Here is a 26730-nt window from a genome sequence, read left to right as displayed (position 1 = left end):
TTCTTAAAACAAACTTGCGGACTTGCGGCTATATTCAAAGCCTTGAAACGAACATAACCTCAAAATTTAGGTCATTTTTGACGGAGGAGGGGAAATGAGTGGAGGGAGGGGAACTTGTGGCTATATTCAGAGCCTTGAAACGAACATAACCTCAAAATTTAGGAGGGGGACTCCCCCCTCCTAGGTCAAGAATTCTTGAAACAGCGCCGGAGGTGGCGGCGGCGATATCTTTTTGTAATATAGGAAGATTATATAATATATATATATATATATATATATATATATATATATATTTCTTTAAAAGTGTTTTACTTTCTTATAACAATGGCGAAAAAAATAGCGTATGTGGCTCGCACGTAGTAATTTTTAGGTTCGGATGATTTCAATACTCGCTGTCTGTGCGACTTCGGTTCGACTTGGCTCGACTTCGTCTTATCTTTAGTTCGAAAATTTATAAAATTATAGGAAAAAAATTTTGATCATAAATTAAGAAAATATTTCTTCATTAAGATGAGAGGAAAATAAAATTATATCTTTGTCTCATATGAGAAAGCAAAAAAAATAATAAAAATAAAAATAATATATACGATAGTATCTTTTTTATTTAAAAAAGCACTATTTAAAAATTGTTTCTGATGAAATTGTACTTTTAACAGCTACTTAGGCGGAAAGTTGAAGGGCTATTAAATGTCATGTTTTGATGTATATATATTTCTTTATAAAATATTTTTGGTCGGTGAGGGATGAGGGAGGGGAAAAATCATCTTGTTTGCATGACGGCATTAAGGGGGGGAAATAGGGGGGAGAAAATTTACGATTGGCGCCGTGATGATTCCTGATGTGTCGAAATTCTAACTTTGTATATATATATATAAATGTGCCGCGTGCCGGCGGAAGTTCCAAAGAGTCCCTTGAGATACTTTAGAATCGTCTATGCAGAATCATTGGATGTATATCGCTTCGTATCTAAGCAGACAACAAGCTTGAAGAAGTGCTAAGTGCTCAGCTGTTCGTGACTTGTCAACCGCGTGTTGCACTCGGCATTTTAGGGTATCGTACCATGTTCCTGCACGTCGCTTTAAACTCAAGTTATCATTCGGTCTATATGTCTCACTTTGTCTCTTTTTATATTTAACATTTTTTTTTCTCACTCCCGAATATAATAAGAACACGCTCAAAATCTTTGAAGATATATATATATAAAAAGGCAGCCTTCTTTACAACATGTATTTTATTAGATTTTTTTTGAACTAGTATAATAACCTAATTAACTGATTTAACAATTATAAACTTAATTAATTTATTTATTTACAAAAAATACAGAAATAGAAATTTTTTTTATAAATTGGAAAAAATGTGCAGAAGCACTTCCCACTTGGAAAGATTCCCCGAAAAGTGCCCCCTGGAGGTTTTATCAGAATTCTGCCGGAACTTCCAACGTAATTCCGTCGGAATTCCATCGGAGCTCCAAAGAATTTCCGATGGGATTCCGACGGAATTAGGACTCTAAAAATTTTGAAAAAAATTAATCAGAATTCCGCCGGTACTTCCAACGTAATTCCGTCGAAATTCCATCGGAGTTCCAAAAAATTTCCGATGGGATTCCGACGGAATTAGGACTCTAAAAATTTTGAAAAAAATTAATCGGAATTCCGTCAGAATTCCGTCGGAATCCCATAGGAAATTCTTTGGAACTCCCATGGAATTCCGACGGAATTACGTTGAAAGTTCCGGCGGAATTCTGATAGAACCTCCAGAGGGCACTTTCCGGTGAATCTTTCCAAGTGGGTTAATAAATAAATAAAATTTTGTAAATTATAAAAAAACAATGCTAAAAAAAAATTTCGCAAAATATTATTGTTTTCCAATTTTATAATAATTATATGCAATTTTCTTGTCGGAATTACTGATGGGAAAAAAAAAGGGAAAAGATTTACCAAAATTCTCCATGAATTTTAATTTTAATTATCAACTAATTTGAATTGATGATTTTTTTGTTGCAGAAATGATTGACGAAAAATGGTCTCACATTTAGTTTCAGTACCTGGGGTAAGTGATCTATTTTTTTAATTTAATAAATTTTATAATATTATATAAGATCTTTTTTATCGAAGACACAAACAAATTTTGAAAAAAATATTTATATACATAGTACTTCTGAATTTTGAATTAGCAAAAATTTCTACTAATTTTTAGTAATTTTTCACTAAAATTTTATTTTAAAAAATATTACTAAATCAAATAATAATATTTTAAATTAGTGGAAATTCTACTAATATTTAGTCATTTTTCACTAATTTTAGTAAAAAAAATATTAGTAAATAGTAATATAATAAAATAATTAAATAAAAATATAGTAAGTAGTAAATTAGTAAATTATTTCAATAAAAATTAGTGAAAATTTTTACTAATTTTAAGTTATTTTTTGCTAAAATTTTAGTAAAAAAATCATTACTAAATAGTAATATAGTAAAATGTACTAAAATACGGGAAAAATGTAGTAAGTAGTAAAATAGTAATATTTTAATAAAAATTAATGGAAATTTCTACTATTTTTTAGCAAATTTTTAACTGGAATTTTAGTAAAAAGAATCATTACTAAATCAAATAGTAATATTTTAATAAAAATTAGTGAAAATTTCGACTATTTTTTAGTTTTTTTTTCACTGGACTTTTAATGAAAAAAATCATTACTAAATAAATAGTAGTATTTTATTAAAAATTAGAGAAAATTTCTAAACAATTTTTTAGTCATTTTTTTTATTGAAATTTTAGTAAAAAAAAATCATCACTAGGGTCAGTTGGGCTAAATGGGGACAGGGGGTAAATGAGGACAAGAGGTTTTGGAGCTTAATTTACAGTTTTAAAATTAAGTTTAACGTCAATATTTTAACCTCAGATCACCTGCAGAAGGTTTTGAGTATTGCCAAAGCTTTTATCTTGACAATTGGCAGCAAGATAAAAAAAGTTATCGTTCAATGCAGAAAAACTTGAAAATCAAAGTCAAACTGTTTCAGTATTTTGTCTCGCATTTCAAAGAAAACAAACTTAAAAATCATACCAAATTTTTTTCTTATTCCATATGACTCCCATAACAGAAATTCACTTGAATTTTTGATTTTTATCAATTTGGTTAATAATGACAAACTGTCCCCATTTACCCCAAAAATTTGAAAACTCAGGGTAAATGGGGACAGCTTGTCATTATTAACCAAATTGACAAAAATCAAAAATTCAAGTGAATTTCTGTTATGGGAGTCATATGGAATAAGAAAAAAATTTGGTATGATTTTTAAGTCCGATTTTTTTTCTCAAATGCGAGACAAAATACTGAAATAAAAAAAAATAAAAAAATTTCAATTGGTTCAACTATTATATATATATCTACTACAAAATTTTTTTTCAAGTTTTTTCATCCCTTAATACAGTAATATACTTAAGGAAACTTTTTTCTTAAAACTTTCTTAGAAACTATGCTGTCCCCATTTATCCCGAATTTTATTAAATTTTCTAAATTTTGGGGTAAATGGGAACAGTCAGTTTCATGCGTTTAAAGCTTATCTAAATTTTTTTCTGTTGCATAAAATTAATTCTGGGAACGTAAATAACAACTTAAAAAAATATAAACCCGCAAATATTACCTTTTAAAGAAAGAAACTTACGTAATTGAAAAATAGTGATTTTGTCCCCATTTACCCCAACTGACCCTAAATCAAATAGTAATATTTTACTAAAAATCAGTGAAAATTTCTACTACTCTCTAAATCTGAATTAGTAAAAATGTCTACTAATTTAAATTAGTTACTCACTTTTTGCTTTAGAATTAGTTAAATTTTACTAATTGTTAGTAAAATTTACTAATAATTAGTAAAATTTTACTAATTCAGAAGCAAAAAGTGAGTGACTAATTTAAATTAGTGAACATTTTTACTAATTTAGATTTAGAGAGTAATTTTTAATCATTTTTCACTGAAATCGATCAAATCACAATAGTAACATTTTTACTAAAAATTACTACGAAAATTTCTACTAATTGAAATTAGCAAACGAATTCTCGCTAATTCTTTAGAAAGTAAATGATAATAATGAGATAAATTTTTATGAATCCTCTATTATCATTTTATGATATAATATAAAAGATTAGGTATATCAAATTCTATATTTATATATAATTAAAAAAAAAGAAAGGTGCACTGCAAATTGTTTATTTATGAAATTCACTCACTGATATATATATATACATATTAGTAGGCGTCACTTTTCTCTGTTATCAATTTGGATGAGAAACGAATGAACCCGATAGACAAGGAGAGGTCACGGCCTTTGAAAATATTTCGCAATTATTGAAACTGCGCTTCATCATTACTTTTTCTTGATTTTATGAATGGTCTTATTTTGTTTTATATTTAATTTTCTTTTTTCTCACCTTTCTTTAAATATATAATTGAATTTTGATTTCAATAATTCATTTTCCAATACACGGGATTTTATAGTTTTAGAACTCCTAATTTTTTTATTTTTTTTATTTATTATAATATTGCGGTCAATTAAAATGTGAATTAGGGGGGAAAAAATAATTAAATGAATGGAATAAGTATATGTATATATAGGTTATATACATAACTTATTATCATTTAAAAGAATAATCGCCAAGGTCAGATTATGAAGGTTTAATCTTACACTCTTGGAAAAATCAATGCATATCACATTGCCTTTTGCTTCAAGTTCTTCCTTTGAATTTATTATTCTTGCCTGAAGCGATACTGAAAATTTTTTTGATTATGTATTGAATTTGTTGGTTCGATTCATTATTTTTTTTTTCCTCATGATTTTAAAAAAATTTATTTTATTCGTTTTTACAAGAAAAATTTTATTAAGCAGTGAACAGAAATTTTTGAGTAAAAAATTTTTTAGATTTTTTTTTTTTTATTTCTATTTTTAATTTTCTTTTAATATTCCTTTGTTTTTTATTTATACGGGTTGATTTAACGAGAAGGTGTTTTCTTGGAACCACAATGTATATTGTTAATAAAAGCAATGCGCTTTAATTTAATGGTCGCTAAACGACGATGTAATTTCTCAACGTCGACGACGTGATGCACTTCTTCGGTAGCTCGCGTGCCACTTCATATATGAATACATCTTAATTTTTTTTTTTTTTAATACATTTTTCTACAAATAAGATTTTTTTATAAAAAGAATTTTTTCTTCACCAAATTTTCCTCAATTGAATAAATGTAGAAATTATTTTTTATAAATAATTTTCTGAATATTTAAAAAGGAGGTGTTGATTTTTTTATTGTAAAATTATATGAAAATAAAAAAAAAAAAAATTTTTCAAATCTGTTATCTGAATTATATAACTATAAAGTCAAATTGCAAATTAACGATCTACCGAGATCGTAAGTTTCGCATGACATAATACGGATGTCACAACACTCTGCCGTTGTTTATAAGCTTCCTGTGACGAGACTTCAAACATCACAAGCTCGTAACACAATTATTCTTAAAAGCTATATAGTAGAGCCTCTTTGCGATCTTCTCCATTTTCGCGTTGTTTTCCTTTTCCCTTTGACGAGATTTTTAAAATATTTTTTAATTTTTCCGGGGGGTTTTTTTTTTAAATAGACGATAACTTATATGTGTATGCTATTTTGGCTAAAAAAGTTTTTCATTTTTTTAAACAAAATATTTCTATGAAACACTAATTTTAAAACAACTATTTTTTACACATTTTTTTATTTCTTTATTGTATTATTTTTATCACTTTTATTTTTTTACTATTTTTATTATTTTTATAATTTTTATAATTTTTATAATTTTTATTATTATTTTTATTAATATTTTTATAATTATTTATTATTATATTTTTATTTTATTTTATTTTATTAGTATATATGACAAATAAAAAAATCTTTTTTTTATTCAGGAGATGCAACAAGGAAATGGCAATCTCAGTTCCTCGGCCCTCTGCATCCTGCAGGATCCACTTCGTCCCGTTAAAATTAAACAGGAACCTCAGCAGCTGTCTCCAACTTTAACATATTCGTCCATTCATCAAGGTATGAATTTTCAGAAATTACATGTCACAATAAACACATTTAGACTATTAAGAATGATATAACACATTTTGATCGTAAATAATTTTAATATAATTATATCGTTCTTGAATTTCAAAATCGTTTTTGATATTCGCATATATTAATTTATAATAATAATTAAAATAACTTTCTTTAATATGAATTTCCCATTAAAAATCATTATATAATTAGAATTTTTATTTTAAAATATATTTTATTAGATATCATTATTTTTCACACGAATTTTCAAATTAAAAATTGAAAGATATTTTTTTTTTTTTATACAAATTTTTACATAATTTTTAGCTAACGAATTTTTGATTTCGCAGAATTTTTATTTTACAGTCATTTAATTTACATGATTTTTTTATTTGGAAAAATTTTAATTTAAGCTAATTTTAATTTAGTAAAATTGTCATTCAATCGAATTTTAATTTGTACGAATTTTTCATTGATAGAATTTTTTTAGACTCCGAATTTTCATTTGTCCGAAATTACAAATTGACCGAACAAACAATCGACATATACAGATTTCGGTGGAAATTTTTGAAAATTGACTATTCACAATTTTCTTGCGATAATTTTTAATTGGTGAATTTTTAAAATTGTGCCGAAATCTTTCTGTTCATTATTTGTCCGGATAATTTGTAATTTCGGACAAATGAAAATTAGGCGTCTTAAAAATTCTTTCAATTAAAAATTCGTATAAATAAAAATTCGGACAAATAATAATTTGTACAAATAAAAATTCGTTGAATTGAAATTTCTGTTATTTAAAAATTCGAATCACATAAAATTCAATTAAATGAGAATATTTCTAAATTAAAAATTCGCTTAAATCAAAATTCGTCAAAATTTGGTAAATTTTTTAATAAAAACCTATGTAAATTAAGTGGCTGTAAAATAATAAAATAATGCCAAACAAAAATTTGGTAGCTAAAAAATTTTGTTAAACAAAAATTCGTATAAAAAGAAATTCAGTTAAAAGCGAATTTAAAAAATGAAAATTTTGATTTTTATAGCATAACTCGGGATAATCATGCGTCCGAATGAAATAATAAATTAATATTATTATATTCTTAATAAATAATTAAAAAAAAAAATTATTAAATATTTAAAGTCACTTTCAAACAATATTTATAATAATTTTAATAATATTTAAAATATTTTTTTTTTTTCATTATTTTTTTCCTTCTAACGAATGGTGTATTTATATTTCAACAATAAAACAAACACATTTGTTGGGATTAAACAAATCGCAGTTTAGATAAATTTTCTCTAATCCATTGTTTATAAACAAAATAATTAACAGATGATAAAATGCCACAAATAATAATAATAATAATAATAATAATAATAATTTTTATTTTTTGCAATATTTTAGTTATTTTTACAACTATAAATATTATTCTCAACACATTGAAAATAGAGGGGGAAAAAATCGAGAAAATAATTCGAAAAATTATTGATATTAAAAAAAAGACACGATATTTTTATTATTAAAAAGACAATATATCGGAACATTTTTTTTTTTTTTTTTACAAAAAGAAAAGAACTTTGAGAGCTTGTGATGTTTGAGATAAATAGATAGAGAGAGAGAGAAAGAGAGAAAGAAAACTGTGTTCTAATAATAATATATATATAAAACGGAACGGTGACTCGAGAAGTAAAAAGGGGAACGACGATGCGGCATTTATGAAGAAAGGAGAGAGTAAGACAGAATTAATAGAGGACGAGGGACGCATGATATACCGCGAGAGCCTGCGTCCTGATCTTTCTTCACGCCGTTTACTCACATTCTCTCTTTTAACTTCTATATAATATGTCTCTATGGTGTTAAAGAAGAAGTCGTGATTTTTGACTAATGAATTTCACGAGAATAGAATAGAGACCTCCGGCGCACGATTAAGAAAATATTTTTCTTATTATAAATCATACAGAGGATGAAATTGATTTTCAATTTTTCGTTTCGACGCCTTTTCTAATTTAATTTTGCAAATAAAAATAAAAAATTTATTTGATTTAAATAAATATAAAAATATATAAATATTTATTTTATTTGAGTATGATCAAATAAATATTTGACACGCCATAAGGGACCTTAGAAGCAAACGAATTAGAGGTTATGTTTACTGTTATTTTACCTTTAAAAGTTACTTTTTAGTTTTCTAAAATTAATATCAGTTTTTATTAAATATTTTTGATGTAATGAAGATAAATATTAATTATTTCTATTGAGAGTTGATATTCATTGTGTATATTTTAATTGTTAAAATATAACCTATATTTTTTTGCTTCTAAGGTCCCTTTTCTTCATGAGCGTGTCATATATTTATTTCTATCAATTAATTATTATTTGAGATGATATTTGTTTCAAATACAGAAATTATTGATGCAAATATAATTTATTTGATGTAAATAAAATTAAATTTGATTCAACCCGTGTGGAAAAAGCCACGATCTTGCCCTCAAGAGTTCGGGGCCCCCGGCGGGGGCCCATGAGGGCTGATCCATATGGCGAATCCATGAGGGGCACCGTAGGGGCCCGCATGGATCGCCCTCATGATCGATTAGCAAAATTTTCTAAGTCCAAAAATCAAATATTTTTTTATCACCAAAAAATGAATGTTTATAATGATTCAGAACAACGAAAAACGCATTTTTAATAAAAATATATTTACACTTTTTTGAAAATAACACTCACACTTATGGCAAAATAGATGAGGGCCACAGTAGGGGCCCGCATGGATCGCCCTCATGATCGATTAGCAAAATTTTCTAAGTCCAAAATTCAAATATTTTTTCGTCAACAAAAAATTAATGTTTATAATGATTCACAACAATGAAAAACGCGTTTTTAATTAAAATATATTTTCACTTTTTTTGAAAATAACACTCACACTTATGGCGAATCCATGAGGGGCACCATAGAGGCCCCGCATGGATCGCCCTCATGATCGATTAGCAAAATTTTCTAAGTCCAAAAATCAAATATTTTTTCGTCAACAAAAAATGAATGTTTCCAATGATTCAGAACAACGAAAAACGCGTTTTTAATAAAAATATATTTACACTTTTTTTGAAAATTCACCTGAGATGATTCATGATAATAATCATAAAGCATATAATTAATTATATTTTATAAATTGCATTTGATTGGAAAATATAATTTAATATCTTAACTTTAACTAAATGATGTTAAGCACTTTTCTTTGTTAGGTATTTTTGAAGTTTAAATAGCATCAAGAAGTTAGCATTCGTTTTGAAGTAGCGTGCGTAGCGTAGTTGGTAAAGCGTTAGACTCATAGTCCGTAGGTCGTAGGTTCGATTCCCCCCATGCGTTAGATTTATTTATTTCTCAGGTTTGCGTTTAATCATTAATTCTATGTATGAATTAATTGAAAAATGAAAATATCCGTTAATAGTATGCATAAATTACATATTTTTTAATTTTTTAATTAATTAATTTATTATTACTTTTAATTATATCCGACAGTTAATTAATTAGAACGTTAATTAATAAATTCAATTTGAGTAAGAATTTAATTTAAAATTGAATAATTATTAAATAAATACGTTATTTATTCATAACTTAAGCTTATTTATTATTAATTAACTTTTATTATTAATATTATTGATTAAAAAACATTATGGCAAACTTGAGGGCAAGATGAGGGCAAACGTGAGGGCCCATAAGGGCGCCCGTAGGGGCACCCTCATGGATCGCCCATGCGGGCGCCCTCATCGATGAGCATGTCGTTTCCATGAGGGGCCCCTATGGATCATCCATATGCGGCCCTCATGGCATGAGGGCGATCCATAAGGGCCCCCGCTGGGGGCCCACATCACTTTTCCACACGGGAAGTAAATATTTATTAGATAATAGTCGAGGTATTTAAATCAAATAAATTTTTTTTCCCATGTACAAATAGAGGTTAAAATAGATAAAATGTAGGAAAACTTCAATAATTGATTTTTTTTTTAAATAATCATACATAAATCCATATTTTGTTATTTCAAGAAATTTAAACAAAATTACATTTCTTACCACAGTAAATATTATGGGGTATTATTTTAATTACAAAGTAGATTAAAATAGGATGCAACGCTTTAATCCTAAGATTAAAATATAATCCATCCAAAGATTAACATTACAAACTTTCAAAAAACTTGGAAACGTTTATTTTCAACAAAAATTTAAAAAAAAAACAATTTAATCCAAAAAATAGATTATTTTAATCTTTTATGGTATATAAATTTAATCTGTAATGTTTTTTAGTACCTCATAATAATTTACTATGACATAATCTTTCAATTTTATGGGAAAAAAATTGTGTAATATCACAGAAAATTAAAAGGCATTAAAATAAGCTGCAACGCTTATTATTTTAATCCAATTTTGCTTATTTTAATACCAAAATGGATTAAAATAACCAAAAGTGGGATTAAAATTATAAGCGTTGGAACTTATTTTAATGCCTTTCAATTTTCTGTGTATATTATTTATATAAAAATGTTTATTATTATAAACTAGAATTTTTAATTTTAAAAATTTGCTGTGTTTTCCAAAAATTAATTCTTAGTATCTTTTTAGTACTTTTTTCGAAAATAACATATTTTTTTTATTTATTTTTGTCTTAGAAAAAGAATTTTAGAAATTCAGGAACGAGAATTTGAGGCAAAAAAAACGCTTTTTAAGAAACGAAAATTTTGAAAATGGAAAATCATTTAAGAAAGTCAAGTAATTGGAAGAAAAATTGATAATTTCAAGGAATTTAAAAAAGAGAAACTACACGCAAAAAAATCTTTGCCTGAAACAGCGATAAGTTTCTCTGGAATAGCGATATATTTCTCAAAAATAGAGAAAACTTTCGCTGTTTTAGTGAAACATATCTCTGTTTTGGATAAAAATTTTTTTGCATGTAGAATTTGTGAGAAAAATCGATAATTTTATCCGATTTGTAAACAAATCAAAAAAAAAAAAAAAGAATAGGTTTTTGCAGGAAAATGAGAAAATTTAATTTAAAAAAAATTTCTTGACATAGACGCTCACAGAATTCAAGAATATTTTTAAATGAAATTTTCACTGAAATAAAATTTGTTTATTAAATTTACACCAACATTGAAATACGGAAAATTTACGAACACAGAAAATTAAAAGGCATTAAAATAAGCTGCAATGCTTCTTATTTTAATCCAATTTTGCTTATTTTAATCCATTTTGGTATTAAAATAAGCAAAATTGGATTAAAATAAGAAGCGTTGCAGCTTATTTTAATGCCTTTTAATTTTCTGTGAAAAAATATGAAATGTCAAGGCGGCAATTTCATCTTTAAATTTCAAATTATTATATATTAGAAAAAGAAGAATTTTATCAGCTTCTCGCACACGCGAAGATGTGATTTTATATGCTCTGTATGGTTTATAATCATGATAAGGAAAAATTATCAATGAAGTATCAAGTTTCTCCATCATCATTTGAAATGACGATGATGGCAATTATATGTGACTCATATACAATTTTATCCTTCTCACTTTTTTTTTTCGTCCCTCTCTCACACCGATTCCTCCGTGACTCGTTCTTTCCTGATTACATTCTTTCTTTGTAGTTCTTTTTCTTTCTTTCTCTTTCTCGAGGGCGCGCATTCTGGTGATTAGAGGATAATATCGTGTGTGTATGTGTGCAACTTGACACTCGACTCGTAAAAAACTTTCTTATCTACTTTAACTGACTCCTTTGGTCAATTATTCCAAGCGGCAGAAAATACGAGTAACGAAAGTCGAGCTGCGCTGGTGACATTAATTGAGGCGATAGCCAAATTATAATGCGTATTAGAATTATAAGATAAAGGAGAAATATATATAAATAAATTTATATATAATAAAGAATTCGTAGGATTGGCTATCAGATTCAGGGGATAATTTTCGAATTGTAAATATATGTACACGTGTGCTTCATTTTTTATAATTCCATATGCAGGAAAAAAAGTAAAGTAACTTTTACTATATATACTTGTACACCCAAAGAAATGATTTATTTGAATCAAATAAAATATATTTGAATTAAATAAACGTCTTTGGCTCAAATAAATTTTTTATTTAAATGAAATAAAATTTATTTGCAACAAATAAATGAGTTAGTAGTAGGTTCGGAGACAAATATACCATTTCTCTGAGTGTAAAGTAAAACCAAAACTTCTGGTAATTTTTGCCTTGGAATTAAAAAAAAATTACTTCTGAAATAGTAAAATTTCCTATAAAATTCCAAAAATAGGATTTACTTTGAAATTTAGTAAAAATTACACTGAAAAAAAATTTATTTGATTCAAATACCAGCACATAAAATTAAAAGGTATTAAAATAAGCGTTGCAGCTTATTTTAATGCCTTTTAATTTTCTGTTAAAACTTAATAGAAAAATATAACTATTAAAACTTGCTAGAGGAAAAAAAGTACTAAAATTTACTAGAAAAAGAAAGAACTATGAAAATTTACTTAAACTTACTAGAGGAAAAAAAAATTACTAAAATTTACTGGAAAAAAAAACTATGAAAATTGACTAAAACTTACTAGAAAAATAGAGCTATTAAAACTTGCTAGAGGAAAAAAAATTACTAAAATTTACTAGAAAAAAAATTACGGCATACGAAAATTTACTAAAATTTACTAAAGGAAAAAAAATTACTAAAATTAACTAGAAAGAAAGAACTACGAATATTTACTAACACAAAAAATTATAAGGTATTAAATTAAGCTGCAACGCTTATTATTTTAATCCATTTTGGTATTAAAATAAGCAAAATTGGATTAAAATAATAATCGTTGCAGCTTAATTTAATACCTTTTAATTTTCTGTGAGATTATTTGGCTGTACACAAATAATATAATTATTTATATCAAATAAATATTTATTCGTATCAAATAATTATTATTTGAGTCAAATGGTATTTGTTTCAAATACAGAAATTATTGATTCAAATATGTACAATTTATTTAATTCAAATAAAAATTATTTGGTTCAAATATATATATTTATTTGATAAAACACTCAGAAAAATGGTACATCCAGAGAAATTTTTTATTTGAACCAAATATAATATATTTAAGTTAAATAAACGTATATTTGTCTCAAATCCTACTAGCCCATTTATTTGGCGTAAATAAATTTTTTTATTTGAATCAAATAAAAATTTATTTGAATCAAATAAATATATATTTGGATCTGAGACAAATATACAATTTTTCTGGGTGTATATTATTGTCTCCGAGCCTACTAAACACATTTGTTACAAATATATTTTATTTTATTTAAATAAATAAATTTATTTGAGCCAAAGAAAAATTTAATTAATGAAAATAAAATTTTTATTTACGCCAAATAAATGAGTTAGTAGGTTCTGAAACAAATATACATTCAAATATTTTTTTTTTTTTTGGTTCAAATAAATCATTTCTCTGAATGTAGTCAAGTAATTGAGTATTTAAATCAAATTTTTTCTTTCAGTGTATACTTTATTTTTGTTTTCTATTTTTCTTCCTGCAGAATAAAATTATAAAAAGTTTTAATTACTGTTTTTATGTATAAAGAATGAAAAGAAAATCTTTGCTCAATTTCTTAATTCTTAAATTTTTTAATTTTTTTTCGAAAAAAAAATATTTCCAAGTATTTCTAAATACAATTTTTTTTATCAATTCAGATTTATTATGTACTCCTTTAAATGTCTTTTGAAAAAATGCATATGGAATGATTTTGAGTCTTCAAAAAGTGTAAATATCAAATTTCAAGGCCTCTCATAGAGTATATGTTGTCGAAATTCAATTCTCGTTTAGATTTATGATCTCGAACCAAAACTTTTGGGTGTCCACTATAATAAAAACATGGGTAAAATACGGTATTTAGTTCGTTCAGAGAGGTATAAATAAATCCCTTATAGTATGAAAAAAAATTACTTTTTTTCATTTTCCATTCACATATTGGGAAAAGAAAATATTTCCTTCGGATTTTGTCAGAAATATATATGCGACGATTTTTTTTTATAGCAAAAATGTCGATTCACTACTCAAAGGGCTGAAAAGAAAGTCTAAATTTCAACTCGGGTTGAAATCAAATAAATATTTATTTGAATTAATTATTATCAGTCAATTAAATATCAAATACAGAAATTATTATGGAAATTAGAAATTATTATATCAAAGTTTATTTAATTCAAAATTAAAATTAGTTGGTTTAAGTAAATATTTAATTGATAATAGTATAGATATTGATTATAGTAATTAATTATTATTATTTCACTAATAATGATTATGAAAAATAATTATTTTTTTTATAATATTATATAATAATATAATATATTTATATAATTAAATTATAATAATTTTTTTTATTATTAGAAAATAATTTTTTTTTCGATATTAATAGAGATATTAAAAAAAATCGTTATTTTTTTGTATTTTATTTTATATGGGAAATGAAAATAGTTGAATTTAAATGTCATCGCGAATTTCGTGTTTTAGTCATGATGATCCTGTGTAACTGTTGTCGTTTGGTATAGCAATAAATCAGTCTGAAAACTAAAGCCCAGTTCTCTTGGATTAGAGGCCGTAACTCACCCGCACACACTAAATACTCTAATTCTCGAAATGCGAGCTTTTCCATTTTATGCAATGCCAAAATTAATATAACAAACTGAAAATAATATTTTCGTTTTCAAGTTAAGTTTGACTTTCAATTATTTTTCATTGATATATATATAATTTTAATTAATGATACACTCTCTAAATCTGAATTAGTAGAAATTTTACTAATTCAATCAGTACTTTTCATTTTAACTGAAGTTTCAGTTATTTTTTTGAAATTTACTAATATAATTAGTGAATATACAAGCAATAGAAAATGACTTATGTAAAACAGTAATTTGTATATAACATAACCTTTAAAATTAACTATTAAATCAGTGCCGCCGCCATATATTTATATTACTGATTCAATCAGTAATTGAAATTTTACTAATTAAATCAGTAAATTTCTACTAATTATCAGTTGCTCAATTCTCGCTATGGCAATTAGTAGATTTCTACTGCTACACCCAGAGAAATGATTTATTTGAACCAAATAAAATATATTTGAGTTAAATAAACGTATATTTGTCTCAGAGCCTACTAACTTATTTATTTGGCGTAAATAAAAATTTTATTTGTCAGAAATAAATTTTTCTTTGGCTCAAATAAATTTTTTATTTCAATGAAATAAAATATATTTGCAACAAATAAATGAGTTAGTAGGCTCGGAGACAAATATACCATTTCTCTGAGTGTAATCAGTGAAATATGACTGATTCAGATTTAGAGAGTACAACAGCAGTTTGTAGATAACACATGAGATCCTGTGGATAACACAAGAAATTTTTTTCCATATTCACAGAAAATTAAAAGGCATTAAAATAAGCTGCAACGCTTATTTTAATGCCTTTTAATTTTCTGTGTTGATATAAATAATCCATTACTTGTCTATTATCAAATTATTTACTTGAACCAAATAATTATATTTTTAATATTATATAAATTGTATTTGGATCAATAATTTTTGCTCTCTAAATCTGAATCAGTCATATTAGATTCATCTGATTCATCTGAATCACTGATTAGCAGTAGAAATCTACTAATTGCCATAGCGAGAATTGAGCAACTGATAATTAGTAGAAATTTACTGATTCAATTAGTAAAATATAAATTACTAATTGAATCAGTAATATAAATATTATGGCGGCGGTCTCAAAATCTACTGATTTAATATTTAATTTTAAAGGTTATGTTACATACAAATTACCGTTTTACATAAGTTATTTTCTATTGCTTGTATATTCACTAATTATATTAGTAAATTTCAAAAAAATAACTGAAACTTCAGTTAAAATGAAAAGTACTGATTGAATTAGTAAAATTTCTACTGATTCAGATTTAGAGAGTAGTCTCCAAAAAATAGCTGATTTTATGAGAAATACACAAATCGGACTTGTGGAAAAATCAAAATTTTTTGTATACATATTGTTTTGTGATTTATCCAAATCTGCTTGTTTGAAACACTATTTCCTTTGTTTATAGGACAGGTTTTACAATTTGTCTATTCTAAACGGAAAAAAATCTTTATTTGAAACAGCGATATGTTTCTCTATAGAATAGCGAAAACTTTCGCTGTTTTAGTGAAACTTTTTGCTGTTCCAGGTGAATTTTTTTTTTTCGTGTAGAATGGGAATTCTGCTCTGTAAATCTGAATTAGTAAAAATGTTTACTAATTTGTATTAGTTTTATCACTTTTTGCTTCTGAATTAGTTAAATTTTACTAATATTGTATTAGTAAAAGTAACTAATAATTCGTAAAATTTTACTAATTCAGAATCAAAAAGTGATAAAACTAATTCAAATTAGTAAACATTTTTACTAATTCAGATTTAGAGAGTGGTTAACACAAAAAATTTTATTTCAGAAAAAATTTCGCCTACTAAAACCTTTATATTTATAAAAAAGAATTAATTTTTTTTTCTCTATATATTTTGTATATCTTGTTTGTAACGCTTCTTCTTCTTCTTCTTTTTTTTTTTTTTTTTTTTGCTTAGAATTGAAATTTTGAATGATGATATTGCATTTGACTGCAAGCGCATCATTCAAAAAGTGCGGCGACGTCGAATCAATCATGCGTATCCGTGACCTTGTTTATTTATTTTGAAATCAGGTCGTCGTGTAATCTTTGCCTTTACAAACGTATTTATAGATGCGTAGTAAACAAGGGCACACGGTTTAGGGGCAGTCAGTTACGCGAGATAACAAGAATCGCGTGTTATCATAATGTGCGTTACGTATGCATATATAAGATTGTTCTATGCACTCACATATATGCATATATATATATATAAATGACGATATTGGCCACAATTTTATTATTACAATCAATATATTTGACAGCAAAACTGATATAATAGCGCCGTGTCTCATTTTCTTTTTTTCATTTCAAAAAACGTGTGTTCAAAAACATTACTTTATCAGATTTTTTTTTCTATTAACGTATATATAGCGGGAATTCCCTAATGATCTTTACTCGCGAATTAATTTTTTTGTCCAATTATTTGGATAAAATTTTTTTATTTTGATTATTTGCATTTGTAAAATTAATGAACATTTGAAGTTGTCATATGAATGTTATGGTGATGTAAAGTAAACTTTACTATACTTGCAAAGTAAAATCTAAACTGTTCGGAATTTCTGCGCATGTCTGGTAACTTTTTCTCCGAAAATAGATTTTTTTATGACGTCACCTTACCTACCAGGTGGTAATTTTACGTAGATATTTATTTTACTGACGTATATATATATATAATAATACTGATTTCTATACATTTGTCGGTAAAATAAACTGAATTATAGGTTATGTTTACGGTAGTTTTACCTACCTTACCTACCAATTAAAATTTCCTTCTTATTTATACCTAAAATCGAAATCAGTTATTAAATATTTTAGATGTAATGAAAACTCAATAATTTCTATTGAGATTTGATATGTATTTTCAATTAAAAATATCAAAACATAACCTATAATTTTTTGCTTCCAGTTCCCTTTAGAGCTCATGACAAATAATGAATTTTAAAAATAAAAAATTCATTTTGAAAATGACAATCAATTTCTCTTTTTTCTTTTTTTCATTCGTCGATAGGTCGTTAGATAATTATAAATATATATATATATATATATAGTAATGCGGTTCCGTGGATGCGATGAGCTATCATTTAAAAGATAACCCTTTGCCCTAAGCTAAGATCACTCATTATCGTCATTTTACCCACGTTGCAATTATTGTGCGGCAAAATATATATGTATCCTACTCTGTTTATTCAAAAATCGTGTCTTAAAAAAAGAATTCCAATTTTCTTTTTTTGCAAAAAAAATCGATTAAAAAATAACACTTTTTTTTGTAATTTTTACTATACTAATTAAGGTATTATTTAAAATTAGCGAATACTGTGTGCGCGTGGCAAAAGGGTACCATAGGTATATCTTTACAGCTTATCATACAGGCATATCAAATTAAAGGGTGTTTAACAAGCGTGCACTGAAAATGATACAATTATCCCTCCAATCAGTCTAAATATCAGTTGACCTACACGTGCTCAAAATTTTACGCTCAATAAAACAATTTTATTATGAGATTTCATTTTCCCATATTTATATATATTATGAATATCCTTTTTCTCCTCCACACAAAGGAGAAAAATAATAATAATAATAATAATAATAATAACAATGATAATTATTATTATTAATGATAACAGTAATTATTTTCCGGTGCATGATTATCCCAATAAAAAACATAGGTTAGAAATTTTCATTTTAAAAGAATTTTATTAATAATTATTTTTCAAACGAATTTTTATTTATCGAAATTGGCATTTAATAGAATTTCGCTTTTTTAAACGAACTTTAAACAGAATTTTTATTCGTCAGAATTCTTAAAAGGCCGAATTTCACCCTCATAACAAAAGGATATCCATAGTCGATATCCTAGACATCAACAGCACATCCATAGGATATCCACAGGATATCCCGAAGACATCTACAAAATATCTATTGGATATTATATCGCAGAATATCCATGGGATATCCTTAGGATGTCCGTGGGATATTCTTAGGATATTCACGGGATATTTAATAGCTCAACATATATTTTTAAAGGTTAAAATTGTTAAGCTAATATAATGAATAATAATATAATAAAAACAAAAATCATATGAGCTTCTAATTTATTTTAAATGAAGATTTGAAATGCATTTTTCAAAGTTTTTAAATAAACTCATGCACTTAATGTATAATTAATATTAATAGTTATTCGTTATTTGCGGGGAAGAATTTATATTATTTAAAGCCAATTTATTTTCTGACAATATTAAGCATATGAATAAAGGAATGAATCACGAATGAGAAAAAAAATTAGTTAATAATTTTTCAAATTAAACAACTTTCTCGAAAAACAAGTTGCATTTTATTTTATTTATATAAAATTTAATTCACAGAATATTCTCACTCGTACACAGTAAAAACAAAGTCTTAAACCGTTTACACCTTAATGATAGAACGTCCAAGTGCCCGTCCTGCCGGAAGGCTTTTTTGGATGGCCCTATATATATGAGGGTGGTAAAGGACTCCGTTGTTGGTCTTCGGAGGGGACAGTTGTGTTTCTTTGATATAGTGAACGGCGATATTATTTTATTCGCCTACCCTAGTTTTTTTTTTGTTTCCGAGCATCAAGTTTCTATTATCTACCTATATTTAAATTTAAATTTGTGTGTGTCACATAGTAGTACTTTTAAACATTATACTTTTATTGCGCGCACGTGGCCGGCTTAGGTTATGTCTTCGACAACCGGTGTGTGCGTTTCGAGTCTGCGCATCTAGTGAAGTGGTCCCGCCATATCGAAAGTGCTACTTTTAACTAATTTCACGGCCATTCAAACACATGGGCTAAGCGAAGTGGTTCCAGCACATCGACTAGCCATCAACGACCTGACGTCATATTCACCCGCTTTCACGGATATTTAGGCGTATGGTATGTTTGTCTTGCTGCTTTCTCCTGTTTCCGTATAACTTTACCTTTTTTTTCTTTTTTTTTTTGAATTTTCGAGGGTTTTAAGTAACATTCATTTAATTAAATTTAAATTTACACCTTTACAATCTCTAAAATTTTTTCTTTTTTAAGGTTGATGGGCTTCTTTAAATTTTTTTTCTTTTTTTTTTTTCTCAATGGGATTATACGGCAGTACAGGCTTTTGGATATAAATGAAAATATAAATTAAAGAAGGAAGGAAGAATAAAGAAAACAACAAAATATATTAAATCTTATTTTGATTTTTGTTTTTTTTTGGTTTTATATAATTTTTAAGCTAAATTTGTATTAAGATTGATATTTCGTGCTAAATTATTATCATCTGAAATAAATAAATAAATAATTCAAGTGAATAAAAATGATTTCTAATTTAAATTGTCAGAGTTTGAATGGTCTCAGTCTCGACTTAATGTAACTGCTAAGCACTACACTTTTTATGAGTCTGATTTTTCGGTTGAATGTTCGAGACTGGGTCCATCCCTCACTCTCTTGTACTTTTATTCAATTCTTACACTCAATGAAGGTACGCAGGGAGATGTATCCTGTTTACTGATTGGCTTGTTTCTCTCGGACCCTACTAAAGTTGAACTATTTGTTTAATTGCTTACTTATTTAAGTTAAATTTATGAACGAAATGTTCCATAAACTCATTATTGTTTTAAGTTGAGGCGGATGCGAGTTTGGGGCCTATCACAGTTCCGGGACTTTTATACATATTTTGAATAAATAAATAATTTTGATAAATAAATAAATAAATATTACATATTTGAATAAATATATATATAGATAAGGAAATGGGTAATAACTAATTGAAACTTTAGAGAAATAGAATCTTTTTCCATGGTCAAAATGTCTTCCCCCTGATTCCCAATTTTTTGGGACTGGTTAGCACGTGCTTCTTTTCACATGTCTTCCCCAAGTAATTCCGGGCCGGGTCAACCCCGCGCCAACGCTCAACTAGTTCTGGATAAATTCAGACCTTTACTGGACGGACGTAACTCTTCTAGACCGGGATCGTCCGAATCATTGAACTCAGCTTCTGCGTCTCAATCTCTGACTTCGACACTTACATCTTTGTCACATCACTCGGCAATTGGGTTCGCTCGTTCGGAGAGTGACATCAATGAAATTGACAACTCGAACAAACGCAATTTGTCCCTCTCTCCTAATCATATTTCACCGAGCAATCCTATTGGTGCAGATGTCAGGAAAAGGAGTAAGAATGATATCCCCTCTCCTACTCAACTCGCAGAGCGAGTACCACATAGATTTGATTCGGGTAACAGGCCTAGTAAACGGAATGCTAAACGTCCGGATGAGGATCTCAATAACCCTGAACTGTACTGGGCTGCAGATGTCACTCATATGTTTACCCAGTACAGTGAAGATTCTGAGGGCCCTTACCTTGTTTTAATGGAATCCACGAACCCTAACCAAAATCTTGGTAAATATGATCCTCTAGCGATAGGTAAATTAATAGCAGAGGTTACTAGAGGCGAGAGACGTATCCACGTTACAGGGAGAAACCAAATAAAGATATTTTGCGTTAATCTGTCGGATGCTAATGCGATTCTGTCTTCACACTTTCTCATATCTTCTGGATATAAAACTTTTATCCCAGATTCTGTGGCATACAAAAAAGGTTTCATCAGGGCGAGTATACAACTTTCGGTAACGGATATCATCGTGAATTTAGATGCAGAAACTCTTAACATCATTGTATCCGCAAAAAGAAGACGCTCCAGGGCTGATAACAGCCTGCTTGATATTATTGATCTGGTCTTTAGATCGACCACTGTTCCGCGTTTTATATATTCTTGGAGCTCCCGCACGTTTGTTACTCCCTCCATTCCCATCCCAAAACGATGTTATAACTGCCAAAGATTTGGCCATGTTTCCTCACAATGTAAAGCATCTTTATCCACTTGCGAACATTGTGGTGATTCACATCAATCAGAGGGTTGTACGAAACCGGCTTCGTCGGACTTCTGTGTGAACTGTAAGGGCAATCATAAGGCTTCTTCTAGCACTTGTACAGTCTACAGAAATGAGTTCGAGGTGATGAAACTTATGTACTTAAAAAACATCTCTGATGCGGACGCTAGATCCTTGCTCAGGGATAGGGGTGGTTTTATTAAGAACTCAGTTCATTCTCCTATTGTTAAACAAGCTACAATTCCAGCTACTGTTTCATCGATTCCCTCTGCTTCAACATCTCACATACCTTCAACATCTGATACTATCAATCAACCAATAGATCCCCATTTTTCATTTGTCCAACCTATAGAATCCGTACTTAATCCCAGTGATTCTACTCACAATCAGGACATTTTTCTTTCACCTAGAGATCCATCCCTCATCAAAAATAGCACGATTCGATCAGATCTGGACAGTGACACGACGATGCACTCCCTGGATGATTCAATTGAGGAAGATTATCAGAAGGATGATCTTAATGAGCCTTTAACCTCCTGGAGTAACATAAAGGATGTCACAGAGAACGTCGGTGAAATTCCCAAGGCCAATATCACTCCTGCTCGTAAGAACCAAGCTTCACGTAACTCAACTCAAGCTACAGGTGTTTTGGTGCCCTCTCACCTAGAATTTGATCGTGTTTAAACTTCCCTTATAATCCATACCTCCGTTCGCGTGCTACTAGTCCCACACCTAACTCTTATAGCTTGTCTTATTTTATTACACTTCTGCACAATACCTCAGGATGCCCCATCCTAATTCTCATCGTTCTTTGAGGTGTGGCACCTGGAACGCTCGCAGCGTTCTGAATAAACGAATTAATATAGAGACTCTTCTGTTTGACCTAAATATGGACATTTTATCAATTACCGAATCTTGGCTATCGGGCCACAATCAAAGATGGGATGTTAAGGGATTTCGATCCTTTAGATGCGATCGTCCGCTCCGTCACGGTATCGGGGGGGGTGGCACGATGATTTTGGTTAAGAGGGATATTCTCGTGGAAATGCTGGATCTCCAGGGTTCATGGTCTGACGTGATGGAAGCTGTGGGTATTAGAATAAATACCAGTAGAGGTCCTCTTTTTTTTATCTCTGCCTACATATCTCCCTCAGCGAAAGTCTCTGCGGAGCATTGGATGGAACTTATTTCTCCTATCCCAGCAGATAGTAACCTGGTTCTTTTGGGAGATTTTAATGCCCACTTGCCTTTTTTCCCTCCATATCGTCTCAACCCAAGAGGAAAATCTCTCATGGACCTTATTGAAACAAGAAACTTAATAGTTATGAATGAGGACATTCCCACCTATAGATCCCCGGCGAATGGAGCAGAAAGTGTTCTTGATCTTATCCTCTTATCGCCTGCCATGGCGGGCTTTTCGTTCTCGGAAACTCTTCCCGACCATTTCGGCAGTGATCATTTTCTTGTCTCTCTCACCATTGATCTGGAAACTCAGTCTGCCTGCAATAGCTCACATAGGCTTAGACTGGACAAGGTGGACTGGTCCTACTTCTCCATTCTCTCGGATCACTTTATTGATTCTCTTCCGCCCTTTAGAAATTCTAATATCAGGGAGCGCTACGACTCCTTCATCGAATCCATTATCCGCAACCTAAAACAGGCTGGGGCCTATCTACCAAGCGCCTCCAGAAGCCGCTCTCCGATCAAACCTACCTGGTGGTCGCCGGAGTGTGACGGAGCTTTGGCGGATAGAACTTTGGCCAGGAGAAACTACATCTCTGATCCCAGTACGTCCAATTACGAGGAATATCTGAGGGTTGTAGAGAGGTCGGGCTCTATGTTGAAGAACATTAGACTGGAATCATTTAAGCTTCTTTGTAGCTCTATTTCTCCTCAGATGGGCTCTAAAAGAGTTTGGGGCTTGGTCAGAGCCTTCCAGGGCAAGCTGCCCCCCACCATGAATGCATCTAACGACCCTGACGCAGCGGCTTTCGCGGATTTGAAGAGAGAAATTGTTAGGGAAGAGGTTTCCCCTATTGAATTTCAGATGATGCCGGTGTTGCGAGAGGAGGACCCGTACAACCTCCCTTTTTCACGCGATGAATTGAATTGGGCCATCAACCTATGTAAAAAGGACTCTGCGCCTGGAAAGGATCAAATTCCGAATATTATTTTTCGCAAACTTCCCCTCTCAAGCCTTGAAGAGTTGAGGGATATCCTTAATGTGTGCTTTCGCTTTTCTATCTTCCCTGATTCCTGGACGGAATCTTTAGTTAAATTTATCCCCAAACCTGGGGGCAAGGGGTACAGACCAATCTCTCTTACTTCTTCAGTTGGCAAGCTAATGGAACGCTTAATTCAAAAAAGGCTGGATCACTATGTGGAATTTAACCGCTTGATTCCCCCCCACCAGTTTGGTTTTAGGAAGAACAGGTCAGTTACCGATTGTGTCTCGGTTCTTGTGGTTGATGTTCTCAAGGGGTTCACCTTGGGCCGGGGTACGGCTGCCCTTGCTCTCGATCTTAAGGGGGCTTTCAATGCCCTCCTTCCTTCTAAGATTCTTGACCATCTTGCACGCTGCGGTACTCCGACAAGGTTGAGAAACTTCGTCGCACACATGGTTTGTAGAAGGAACATCTCATTTAAGGAGGACGACCTAAGGACCTATGAATGTGGGGTTGGAGTTCCACAGGGAGGCGTTCTCTCCCCGTTGTTATTTAACTTAGCTTTGAGAGACATTTGCTCACGTCTTCCACCAGGGGTGCGGATTCTTCCATACGCCGATGATATACTACTTTACTGCCGATATACTTCCGTAACGGACGCCCTAAATCTCTTGGCTCAAGCAGTGCGCTCTCTCTCTCCGTGGTTGCTTGAGGCTGGTCTTAACTTTTCCCCTTCGAAGAGTCAGCTCTGCCTCTTCGATAGAAGGTCTCTTGTTGATCAGCAACTTCGCCTGGAACTAGAGGGTCAGGAGATCCCTATTGTCGATTCCATCATGTATCTGGGTATCCTTCTAGACTCCAAGCTTTCTTGGAAACTGCACGTTGAATACATTGCTGCGAAAGCTTTCAAAGCTATCAACGTTTTAAAAGTGCTGGGAGGAGTTTCCAAGGGCGCAAACCCGGAAACCTTACTACTGATTTACAAGGGGCTGATTAGGGCTCATTTGGAGTGGGGTTCTATTCTTTTCGCCGGAGCTTCCAAAAGCACGTTAGCAAAACTGGATAAAGCGCAATACAGGGCCTTAAGGTCGGCTTTGGGTTTTATGCGTTCCACTCCGATCCCTATAGTATTGTCAGAAGCTAATGAACCTCCTCTCCACCTTAGAAGGAATCTTGCCTTGCACAGAAACGCGATTAGAATTTGCTCCTGGAGTGATAACCCTACGGCAAAAAGGCTTGCCCATTTGGATCTAAAAAGCAAAAGTCAACGAAATTTTCCTAAGTACGCCTCATCCCTACCTCTGCTCGTCCACCTCAGACCTACTTATGATATTTTTGATACACCCAAAAAACCGAGGCGGCCTGGCTACTATAACCAAGTTTGGTCTGACCTGATGTTTGAGTTGTCTCCTCTTATTGATCTCAAGGAGGGGTTTAGTATCAGGAGATCAAAGTCACATCAGACTTCTTTAAACGATTTTCTCCAGGCGCGATATCCGAACTTTACGTCTATTTTCACAGACGGGTCGTACAAATTGTCTAATGACGAAGCTGGTGCCAGTTTTTTCGTTCCAGGTCTTAATTTCAGGCATGGCACTAAAGTTAGGGGCTGCTTTTCGTCTACTTCTGTGGAGCTTTTCGCCATATTTCAGGCTTGTAAATATGTCAGGGATTACAATATAAATAAATCCATTATCTGTACGGATTCTCTTGGTTCCCTCTCTGCCTTGAAGGATAGGGTCGCAAACTTCTCCCTTGACCCCATTATCCATGATATCGTTAACATCATTATCAATATCACTAAGAAAGGTCAACTGATTAATTTCTTATGGGTCCCTGCCCACCTGGACCTGGAGGGTAACACTGAAGCCGACCGTCTTGCTAAAATGGCTGCTACTCTTGATATTAGTAATACCCCTTTTACGGGCTATCTTTCTCATCCTAGTATGGAGGAGATTAAAAACCTCATTGAAAAGGACCATCAAGCTAGTTTTAACATTCAATGGCCATTTTTCGATCCCCGAAGATGCTCTCAGATATATTTTGAATATGTGAACCATAAGGTGGATAGACCTTGGTTTCGGAGCTTTGATCTACCTAGGAATTATATCAACCTGGTATCCCGTCTCAGGTCGGGCCACATACGCGTCGGCGCACACTTTCTGCGAATGAACTGGAATATCCCCCCCCATTGCTCTTGTGGGGAGGGCATAGGTTCTATTCCTCATCTGCTCAACCACTGCATTTTACTTAATCCTGGCCGCTCGAACTTCATTAACTTTGTCAGGAAAAAGTTCAATGATATCTCCAACCTGGAAGCAAAACTTATTGCTCTTATATTCCATCCAGACCTAGAATCTGTCTCGGAGTTAGGGGATTTTTTTATTGGGCGCGGTGTACTAATTTAATCTCACCTACCTCCGTAGTTATTAAATTTGTTTACTTTATTTCTATTAGTTTTTTAAGCTTTAGCACGTAGGATCCTAGGTTAAGTTACACTTGTTATTGTTTCAAAGTTTAGTTTTAGTTAATCTAAGGGTTTTATCTAGCCGCCAAGGCGATATATTTATTTTACATCTGTCTCAGGCCTCTAGCTCGGACCCGATCTACACATCATGCTTCTCACACACTCGGACTTCCCATCCCTGCGGCTTCACCTCGGGACGGCTCAGTGGTGCCCTCGCGGGGTGGCGCCATGGGATCACATCAGTGAGCAGTTACATCGATCTTGTTCATTGAGTTGTTATTGATACGTCTATAAGTTTTGAAAATGCATTGTTTGTACTGCTTATTATAATTCACTTTGGTTCGGTTGGGAGGGGGGCTCCCATCTATGCTTCCAATTTTCCTTTCCACGCATCCATTGAGCTTTACAAATACCTCGTTTCTCCACAACCTTGCT

At 30.4% G+C, this 26730-nt stretch overlaps 1 protein-coding gene across 5 annotated transcripts in view; it reads left to right on the top strand.

Annotated features, from left to right (window-relative positions):
• The window catches only part of LOC127288614 (forkhead box protein D3-like), a 52200-nt gene that overhangs the window by 12048 nt on the left and 13422 nt on the right, over positions 1-26730 (top strand). For 4 of the 5 annotated variants that reach the window (XM_051316170.1, XM_051316173.1, XM_051316172.1 and 1 more), the window contains exons 2-3: positions 2004-2049; positions 5930-6062. In XM_051316170.1, coding sequence (XP_051172127.1) covers positions 2020-2049; positions 5930-6062 — 163 coding nt within the window. In that variant the 5' untranslated portion in view covers positions 2004-2019. Of the gene's footprint in view, positions 1-978; positions 1051-2003; positions 2050-5929; positions 6063-26730 lie in introns of those variants that run through there. The other variant, XM_051316171.1, reaches the window with a different exon arrangement.

This window comes from Leptopilina boulardi, unplaced genomic scaffold (genome assembly GCF_019393585.1).
Source record: "Leptopilina boulardi isolate dan_hultmark-lab unplaced genomic scaffold, ZJU_Lbou_2.1 LbouV2_392, whole genome shotgun sequence".
NCBI classification, from domain to species: domain Eukaryota; kingdom Metazoa; phylum Arthropoda; class Insecta; order Hymenoptera; family Figitidae; genus Leptopilina; species Leptopilina boulardi.
Note: the sequence above shows the minus strand (reverse complement) of the source record. Positions and strands in the feature narration are given on the sequence as shown.